The 10,830-nt window shown below is 40.5% G+C and overlaps 1 protein-coding gene across 1 annotated transcript; it reads right to left on the bottom strand.

Moving 5' to 3' along the window:
* Nucleotides 1-3,488: 3,488 nt before the first annotated feature.
* MAT2B (methionine adenosyltransferase II, beta) lies at nt 3,489-10,581 on the bottom strand (the record flags this gene model as incomplete). Its single annotated transcript, XM_010017984.1, has 6 exons — nt 3,489-4,151; nt 5,105-5,218; nt 6,175-6,368; nt 8,985-9,137; nt 9,419-9,533; nt 10,387-10,581. Coding segments are annotated over 6 exons (942 nt in total), but the record flags the coding sequence as incomplete, so codon positions are not given.
* Between the last annotated feature and the right edge of the window lie 249 nt (nt 10,582-10,830).

The raw sequence follows: 10,830 nt of genomic DNA, 5'->3' as shown, positions 1-10,830 counted from the left end.
GGGGGGGTTGTACCGGGGCTGAGGCCTTCAGGGGTTTCGGTGCAGAAAATGAGGCAAGGGAGTGGGGAAGGGGCATTGGGGGGCAGGAAAGAAGGACTCGGTGCAGTAGCACGGCCAGGGCAGCCCCCCGTGTCCTTCAGTTCGTTCCCTTCCCCTCCACACACCCTTAGGTCTCCTCCATTACCCTCCCTTTCCCCATGGATCACCCTTATCCATGCTTATTCCATGTTCACTCTCTTCCATGCATGCTCAGGTCCTCTCGTTTCCTTGTGGTCCAACCTCCTTCAGTCAGTACTGAAGACACCTAGATGTGCGTGCTGGTCATCTCCCCCTTCTCACCAGAGGCTGAGAGCTTTGCATCTCTAGTTTGAGACTTCTTTTTTCCATGCCACCCTAAGCTGACAAACCTGGTTAATGCTGAGTACCCAGGGTCAGAAGCTCTGGAGACATTTGTTGTACCTCTCAGTACCCCCATTTAGTCTCTGCCATGTACTGCTGGGGACAAAGTCCTTCCAAGCTATAGGTACCATAATCCAAGATGGCTTGCTATCCATGGTGTGTCCAGACACTCCATTGTGTCCTCTTAAGCTTTCCATCTTCAGAGCCAGAAGCCAGTAGTCCTGAATGTAGGCAGTGTCCTTGGGAGCCCACATGCAACCTAAAGCTGCCCTGCTTCTTTCCATGCACAGTTGTCCACAGAGCTTGCAGGTTTTGGCAGTGCCAATGAGTTTTCCATGCGTGTTCCCTTGATTTCAGCAAGGCATTGCCTCTTTGCTTGGCCTCATTCATGTGCTCCAGGGGCTAACATGCCTTAATTTTGTGAGCTGCTTTGTCCTCCTACATGCGTTTTAACCTTGCTCACATCTGCTGGACTAAGAAAAGCACCAGCTGCATTACCCAACTTTGCAGTCACCTACAATCATTTCTCTGTCTTCTGTTGGCATCTGCTCTTTTGGCTACAAGCTATTCTGCATCAGCCCACTTTGTCTTAGGGACTTGTTTTACCTAATTCTAACCCAGCTCACAGGAGGGACATTACACAGGCCGTCATCCTACCTGACCCTCAAGGCAGAACTGTGGGCACTAGCTGGAGAGCAAAGCCTGCAGCTTCGACGGGGGGGGGAGGAGTGGGGTGGGGTGTCTGCACCATGTACCCCAGTGGTGGCCAGTGCCTCCACCCAGACAGAGCACTGCAGAGGGAGGCTGACGGCAGAGCTGGGTCTGCAGGAGGTGCCCAGACCTTCGCCTGGGACAGGGCCAGGCAGCAGACCTGCCTGCAGACGATGTGCCCAGGGAGGCGGTGCAAGTTGCAAAGCATCAGAGAGGCCAAGGAGACAAACACTTGGTTCCAGGCGCAGTCTGCAGTGGAGCCACAGCCAAAACCTCCACCAGTAGCACACAGAGAAGGGAGGAGGGGGAATAATGCAGGGGGATGGAAGCTTGCAACACCAGGACCTGCAGTTGGAAGCGACATTCCCTGAAGCTAGAGGTGCCCTTGCAGAACCACTTTGCAGCTCTGCAGACTGATGATGAAGGACCCGTCACAGCAGCAGACACTGGAGGTGGGTACAGAAGCCCAGCCTGCTCCCTGTGTAACAACTACAGCTGGGAAGAGGCAATGGGTGATGGTAGCAGGGGACTCTTCTGGGAGGTGCAGAGGCACCCATCTGCAGGCCTGATGTGCTGTGCTGCCAGCTGGGGGCTCACGTCAGGGATGTCACAGACAGACTTCTGGGCTTTGTAAGAGGCCACTTGCTATTATCCATGGTTGTTGTTTCATGTGGGCACCACAGATAGAGCCAGGAGCAGTGTGAGGACTATAGGAAGGGGTTGGAAAAGGCACATCAAATCTGCTCAATCAATGTCTATGATTGTCTATGGGACTGGTGCCACAGCCAGGGTTTCGGCCTCTTACACCACGGGACTTGCTTTGAAGGTCCACGCTGGCATACACTGCCTTCCAACTATGTATTTTGACATGTCTTTCCCCACATTTTTTAAATGGAAACGAAATTAAAAAAAAAAAAACAAACCCAAACACTTAGAGAATTATTTAGCTACTTGATTTTAACAAAATACTGTCTCTTCTGATTATGTATGCCAAGGGAAAACAAGGGCAAGTCACACAATGAAACAGCAAGTCAGTTGCCCACCTCAAGGTTCCTTCATTGTTCCCTTCTTGTGGCTTTTATCACCATCTCCAATTTTTCATATCAGTTTTAAATTTACTGTGATTTTTAAAAAAACTATGGTGTCAAATCTAATAAAAACTCGTCTGTCTTCAAGTGGAGGGGATGTGCTCAGAACCTCCCTGACCGGGCACTGAGGCCCAGCATGTTTCAGGCTCATTTTTCTCTCCTACGTACATTGATCACATACCCCCAAGGCAGCAGCACAGTGACAGAGAAACACTGATCCAATCTAATCTTACTCTGGAAATAGGTCATTGAATTAGGGAAGGGGGACAGGGCGGGAATCACTGAAAGGGCACACAGATTTCAGGAAAAATTGCAAATATTTCTGATTCAGAGAAACAAATCCTGATGATAAAGAAAGAATCAACAACTGTTTCTCATGCTGGCAGTATATATTTATTGTCATTTTGGAGATAGGTTACCATGTGTATATCAGGACTTCAGACTAAAATCAGGATTATGAACTCTTAGCATATGCCAGTTGGAAATTAAATGACTGAACTCAGAACTGACTTTTAGAAGAGCTTCAGTTGGTCTATTTTTGTCATCCCCCCTCTTTTTTTTTTCCCCCCACTTTTTTCCCCCCAGCTGAACATCTTCCCCTCCCCCTCATGTCAACCTCAGAAAAATAAACGATCACCCAAATGCATCTTTTTCTTGTTTTACCATCAATCCTCTGGCAATCTCAGAATATTGTTGATTCTACAACTTCAGAAGGCAGAGAACCTTCCTCCACTTTACCTGGCTACCAAGTCCAACTTTAAGGACTAGACTTAAAGATTTGCTTATAATGAGACTATTGTGGTTACATTATTATGCTGCAAACCTTCAACATACATGCTTCGCTGTTCCAGAACAAGCTACATCAGTGCAAGATCTGACAGTCTGTGCAAACAAGCTGCAGTGCTATAAATTCTTAAATACCTTTCCTCTCCGTGCCACATGTGCTAACAAACATCTTCCACCAATTTCAACAATCCCAAATACAGCAAAAAACAAAACCAAGAGAAAGATGAAGATATTTCATGCTTTTATACAAAAAAATCCACCCCCCCAAATAAAAATCCCCCAGCTCCCAAAAGAACAGGTCAAAACTATTTGTTCCCCACCCTCCCACCTTCTTCTAGCTTTTATATATCACCATTAAAACAAAAGCATACAACTTACTGTACAAATATGAAGCTGCGGGCATTCAAGTTACAGAACATTCCGAAAATAGTTCAAGCATAGAAAGTCCACTTGAAAATTGCAAAAATAAAGTTTCACTTTTTTAAAAAACAGTTTGATCAGAGCTCAAGCAAAATGAACATTGAACAACTCTTACTTCAGTTTAACTTCAGCAGAACGCCACCTTCAGGAGTTAAAAGCAAAACCCTCAGATTTTTGGTGGTAACTGACCAAGTCTTTTAATGAAGAGAAATGGTATATACAACAATGGCACAGACCTTAAGCATCAACCACATTTTTCAGCCAAAATTAAGTCTACAAGTGAGCTGAGTCATTCTTAGCATCAAATGGTACTGATTGATAAAAACCATAATCTGCCAGGAAGAGACATTAAGTTAGACTGGTACGAATGGGAAGAAAGATCCAGGACATCAAATAGGCTCAGTTTTTGTCACTGAACGTTTTTTAGGCTAACAACTTCACTAGTGCAAGACCGTATGTTTACCTGATTAAATGAAAATTCATAAATGTCACCATTTAAGAACACTCATACAAAACTATTTTTTTTTTCTTTTAAAAAAGTGCCACATACCATACTTTTACTAAAAAAGTTACAAACTAATGGAAGACTGTCTGCCTCCATCTCTTGTCAATAAGGAAAGGCCAAAGAGATTCTTTGATCCCAGCTCGAAATGGCGTTCTCTGGCCTATCCCCAGCATCTCCAACTTGGAGCAGTCCAACTGAGCGTTCCTCGGACGAAGAGCACCCACAACTGGACAATCAGTAATCTAAAAAATAAACAGACCCCCCCCCAACACACCAATAACTAATCAGAGATGACAGAAGAATAATTCTTATATATGCTCATTTAGAAATTTTCCTTCATAGCTTTCTGTACATGTACATTCCCTCCTCCCTTCAAACTGTTTTGTGTCTTGTATTTGGGGGGTGCATGTACTTACTTGTTTTGTTTTATGGTTAACTTTATTTCAACATAAGACATGTCAGGCAGAGCGACCTGAAGTGTCCTAAGTTAAATTCTTCTCACTTGATTACTGCTCATCATACATGCTTTTCTACATTTTATTCCTATTTTCACCCTATTATTATAATCACAAGGTTAAAAATTCTTTAAAATATTGACAGAACAGTGTCTTGATCAATATACCTGAAGGGAAATAGATTTGCACAGAAATAATTCATTCTTTTTCTCTCCATCTTCCAAGCTACGTTTCAGTTCCAGCCTTTACTAATTCAGAATCCTTGGAATTTATTTTGGATATAAATGAAATCTTGCTTACATGTTATTCTCGCAACATTATCAGTATGTCATTAAGAGTAGTCTTACTTCTAAGTATCAATAAAACTGCAGGACAGGCATTTCAAGCAGAACAAAAATGATCTGAAGTTCTTAAGTGCATGTATTCAGAAATAAATCTGGACATCGACAGATTCGTAGAGATTCCTATCTTTGAGTTAATGTTCTGTCAATCCATAAGCTTTTTTAAGGACACAAATTCAACAAAAATACGGACTTGCTCATGCCTAAGGGAACTGTTCTGCAGAAGTATTGTCATACTACAGCCTGCAAAATTGGTTACAGACTGACTGGGTCCTCACTGTGCCAGGTGTACTCACACAATGTTCCTAAACAGGAAGTTTATTTGTCTAGCTAGTGAGACCCATGACTAGAAACCATAAAACATCCATCTTTCTACAGGCTGAACAACACATCACTTACCGGTCTCAAGTGGCTGCTGGGAAGGTTGAAAGCATCTGCAATGGCACACGCCATTTCATACTTAGTCATCTGTTCGTTGCCAGACCAGTGAAATGTGCCTCTTATGGATGGGTCCTACAGAAGAAACAGAACACACAGGTAGAAAGCAGCAGCCAGACAGTCCTCAGATTAATCCCTGGGCAAAAATTGTGCAGAACAATCTTCCAGCAAATCCTATTCTAAAGGCACGTTACAGCACCTCACTGATGTTCTAGAAGCGTCTCATGTATTTTCAGAGAACACCCAACAAAGGGACTGAGACCAAGTACTGGTGTTACATGTATCAAGTCTGACTTTTCACAAACACCTTATATTCTGTAGAATTATTAACAGGAGGGAAAGGAGGGAGCCAACCACCTAAAGTCAAATCGCTGGGAAGGAAGAACTCTGCTGTTCTATACTAATCACTTACCCAAAAAACAAACAAACACAAAAGGTGCCACATACATTTTGAATGTGAGATTGCAAACCATATATAATTCCTTTCTGACAAACCCATTGTACCATATCCACCATACATATATGGTCCATTTTTTCCCAGACTTTATGTATGAAAAATAAAGGTGGTTTTGTTATCTTGCAAAGACGGTAACCTGAAGACGCTGTGATAAATAATCACAATCAAGTATTTAAGTCCAGTGGCTTGGTTCTGCCAAGTGTTCTTACTACAATAAACACAGGCATCCTTGAGAGTGACATTCAACCACCATGGGGTTTTTTTTAGTCCAAACCAGCAATTTGTAAAAGGCCTGTTTCAGAAAGTTAGGTATTTGCATTTCTCTCCTATATATTAAAAGACACATGACAATTTGCAGAAGGTTCTGTCCCCTCAGTTCACTTGGTTTTGTTTCAAGTACCCACATGCTGTCATGTAAGGGTACTGCAGACTACAGTTAGTCCTTTCTTCCCTCCCAGTGTTTCCCAAATGCAATGAATAACGCAGGTTATAGGCAGTTCTCAACTGTTCAGAAACAAAGCCAAGAACTCAAACCTATTTTACCTTGAAGAGGCTTGTTGCTTTATATTCTTACCAGCATTCTCTTCTCTGCTAGCTGTCTGCAAACACTTGCTACATCCTTGACATTAGTAGGAAATCTTTGTTGCCAATGGTCCATGTTGGCAGACTTATTACTGAACTGCACTTTATCAAACATAACAGTCACAGCACTTTCCTCTAGTCTTTCTACCTCTCCATACAAGATAGGAATCCTAAGTACTGCAGCACCTAAAAGAAAGAATATTTCAAAAGTATTAACATTGCTATGAATAAGTACGAAGGCTGTAGCATAACCTGAAGTGTTACGGAAATGTTAAGAAATATGCTGGTGATATTAAGCATCACAAATCACAAAATGAATATATTTGCCCTCAGAATATCATTTTTATTTGTATCAATTGAAACAGTTTATAAACACTAGATTTATATAAACCTCTTTTGAGTTACGCTGTTGATTGCCAGAAAGCCAACAAGCTTTTATTAACACCGCAAGACAAAAAAGAAGGTCTGTTTGGGTTAGAACAATGATTATAAACTTTACAAAGATAACAACCAAGCTATGCAGTTACTGCAGGACTCCCCCTCCTCCCTGGGTAAGAGCTCGAACAAAAATTCCCACCAAGCATCATATTCACATGTCAATTACAGACAAAGATTTCCTGCCAAGCATGCAGAAGTCTCCTGCATCAAGGAGGATATTATCTACCAGGCAAAAAGGCATGAATCTTGGAATAAATGAAGAGCTTGACAAATAAGGAACAGGATCACAGAATATGGTAGTGAACAATATTCAATTTCAAGGTAGTGATTTGAGAAATTAAACTAACAGCAAGCAAGTGCAAAGAGAAGGATATTTTATGATGGAATAGATCATACTAGTCTACCTCAGTCACGAAGACACAAAAGGCCTCTCTGAGGGGAAATGCAAGAAGGCTACGACAAAAGCATTAAAAGTAACACAGATATTTTGGCTTGAAGAAAAACAAAATAAAACAAAACAAAGTCAGTCCAGAAGTTAGAAGGGGAAGTCACCAAATCATTGAAATTCTTACAGATTTGTAGGAAATGCTACAGCCATTACAAAGAGAAAAAGAAATTTTTCTCACAGAAAAGTAAACAGAAGTACTTATACAAGAAAAACAATTAAAAACCCGAACGTGACACTGATTTCCTGCTGCTCTAAAAACAGTTTGGTTGCTCAGCAAATATGTTCTTCCTCTCTTTAAATACTGCTTGAAAGCTCTCATTTTTAATCTCTTTAGAAGTATCCAGTATTTGAGAAAGACAATACCACAGCTCTAGAGAGCTGTCTGTGACTTGGAGAGCATTAGCTTCATTACCAATGGTTCTGATGACCCACTGGAACTTTATAGTTTTATAAATATATACTAAGTATAACTTACACCCCTTCCTAACCAAACTAAAATATACTTTAAATAAAGTATGTAAACCCCCAAATTATTCGTGGAGATTTCTCCACAATTATTTTTATCAACAGTAGAATTTACATTTTCAAGCATCTTGCTCAGCACCATCTCAAAATTCCTTCTGCTAATGATACCACTGCTGCAACCCACTATTGCCTAACAGATCATGCTCAAAAGATCTTGAAACACAACTGAAGTGCTGAGTTGGGGTTGGGATCTAGCAAGTTACCCACACATACTTGAATTTGGTGCAGTCTTATTTTCATTACCAATCTAGAAGAAGGAGCAAACAGCATCACAGTCAAATTGAGAGGTGATATTTCAGTAATAGGTGGGGTGAACAACTTTCTATTTTTACTTAAACAAGACTTCTATCAAAATGTTTTTTAGAAAGTCTATTTCTTAGTAGTAATGACACAGCTATATTAATGCCCATCATTTTCCAATTGAGTGTATATTTACTTACTGAAAGACCATCACACTAATCTATCAATTGTTCCATTCTCTGGTTAGGCAGAAGAGAATCACAGTGTCATATTAACATATCAGAAGCCTCTTCTGCAAGTGCACTGAGATTATTTTCTTCAAATTCTTTGAGAAAATACAAATGCTTCTTTCCTTAGAATCTGTAAATGGAAACTGTCAGCATACTAACAAGGAAGAGCCAAACCTCTGTTTCAGACAAGAAATGAGTTTTAAATGCAAGGGAACGTGTTCAGTCCCAAGCTTTTTTTCTCCTGATTAGGTAGAAGTTTTTAAATTACATTTGTATATTTTGAATACCAATTTTCATTAATAAAAGACTTAAATAATAACTAACTAAATAAATATTTAGTTGCTTAAAACCAGAAATATGTTACTAACTCTTTAGAAAGTGTTACAAGCAGGAATCTGATGTGTATGGTGAGGTAGGTGGGTAAAAATAAAATGAATGGCCTGATGGCTTACGTAGGAGAGCAAACCAGGAGATCAGCAAGAAAACCAAGAGCCTACAAAAAAGGCCTATGTTAATTTTATCTGCATTATTATTGAACCACAAGTCCATTTTCCTCTTTAAGTAAAAGTACGTTTAGAACAATTGTAATGCAAGTAACAGCAGCTGCATACAAAGCATGGTAAAGCTTGTGCCCTTACAATACACTGATGATGTATTTTATCTTTCCTTTGGAGTAACTGATTCACAGCAGACAAAGGCTTGTGAACATCCACCAGCAGAGACTAGTAACACAAATGATGATCAGAACAAGTAAGAAATAAAGCTTTAGTCAACCTGTAAGCAATAGGAATGGCTCATGAGCACATTCTTTTCTAAATCTTGTTTCCATGGTTTTGCAACTTTACCACTGATTTATGAGTCTGCTAAGATAATATACAACTAAATAGAAAGCCTCTATTCAAAATGTGAGTGTATTCTTACCTTCATTATTTTCCAGGACTGCCTTTTCACCCTCCAGTTTGGTTTTACCATATAAATTCAGGGGATTTGGTACATCAGTCTCTCTATAAGGAGGGCTTGTTCCATCAAACACGTAGTCTGTACTAATGTAGATCAGAAATGCTCCAACTCCAGCTAGGAAGAAAATGTTTATATGGTCTATTTTAACCCATGGCTTGTCTGGAATCCCAATAAACCTTTAAACAAATCTCTGAAGGACCTCATCTAGCCCAGCTCATTCCTGCTGCTTTGTCTGTTCAGCAGACACGCATGCTACCCTTACAGAAAACAGGCTGACAGCACACCGATTGCAAAAGTGACATTAGCACTTGGAATAACTTACTCCTATTTATGTCCCTGTATAAGTAAATGCAGCATTTTAAGAAGAAACCAAATCCATTAGATGGTCTCCTTACCTGCCTCTTTTGCTAAGTTCCCTGAAGCAGCCACATTGAGCTGAGAAGCAGCTTCTGGTTGGTTTTCTACAACATCTGGCCTTCTTTCAGCAGCACAGTGCACTATAACATGAGGCTGGAAATTAAAGACTAATTTTAAACAACAAACATTGTCAAGAGATTGCAGCTGTATCCTAGCTCTAGCCATGAACTCCCTTGGGCAAAGAGGCATTTCACTAAGTTGTGAGAAGTAAGAAAAGCAGTAGCATTATTTGTAAGCATTGTGTTCTGAGAAGCATGTTTTCCTTAGGAAGTAAAACAGAACCATGCTGCTTTTAGATGCCAAAAAACCTGATCACTAATTTTGCAACTGTGATCTTTAGTACCTTCAATTTTAAAGCAAGACTAAAGTTGCTGGGTTTTTTTCTTTTAAACTCTGTACAGTAATATAAATGATAATAATATGTATCTCACACACACATAATTGTACTTAACATTTCTAGATAAGCCATTTCCACATAGCTTATTTGACATATGCAGATCAATAATAAGATATTTAAAGCCATTTGATAGACTGGCACCCTGCATAACGCGTTTCAGGTTCCTCTTGCAAATCAGATTGAAAAAACCGAACATCTTCCTGCACTGCACACTGGACAAAGAGTTACTGCTGTTGTACTCAAGTGTTCTCCAAAAGAACTACTTCATACTGCTCTGCCACTAACTAACTATCTTTTTTGTCCAACTACCAGTGCAAATGTGCCGACATATCCATCTGTTACCTGTCTCTGGTGATGACAGCAGAGCTTAGAACTGGGTATCTGCAGAGCAAACTGACCTTCAGATGTGGCAGCAAAGGCAGCGACACATCTTTCAGGACTCCACCAAAGCATTGCCCTACTACAGTCACATAAACTCAGTATCAGAAGAGCACTGTCAACTGAGTACTAGATGTATATAGTAACCTACTTCACACTCCAGGAACTTACCTGAAAATCATGGATAATGTCATGAACTGCAACAGAGTCCAGAAGATTTATCTGTTCAAATCTGGGCTGAGCTCTCCTGTATCCGCAGCCAACTGCATTCCAATTATTTTCATTGAATTCTTTAAACACAGCTCTGCCAAGAAGTCCTGTAGCACCAGTAATGAGAGCTCGCCTACTGGGAATATCAACATCTTCCTAGGGAAACAAGAACAGGAAAAGTTTTCTTTCTACTGTTATTTATAACTATGTTTTCTTTAAAAGTATGCAAGGCTACAGCCAGAGCTACTGCATTGAACAGCTTCCCTCACCACATGAGTGTTTTGGAGTGTCTCATGGAACACAAACAATGGGGAGCACAGAGATTGTACCTAGTCAAGTGTTTAAACATATTTTTGAAGATAGTGAAAGCAAAACTTAAATGGTAAACTCATTTACTTTCTATAA

Source organism: Nestor notabilis, unplaced genomic scaffold (genome assembly GCF_000696875.1).
Source record: "Nestor notabilis isolate BGI_N333 unplaced genomic scaffold, ASM69687v1 scaffold36010, whole genome shotgun sequence".
NCBI classification, from domain to species: domain Eukaryota; kingdom Metazoa; phylum Chordata; class Aves; order Psittaciformes; family Psittacidae; genus Nestor; species Nestor notabilis.
This window is presented reverse-complemented; position numbering and strand designations above follow the sequence as displayed.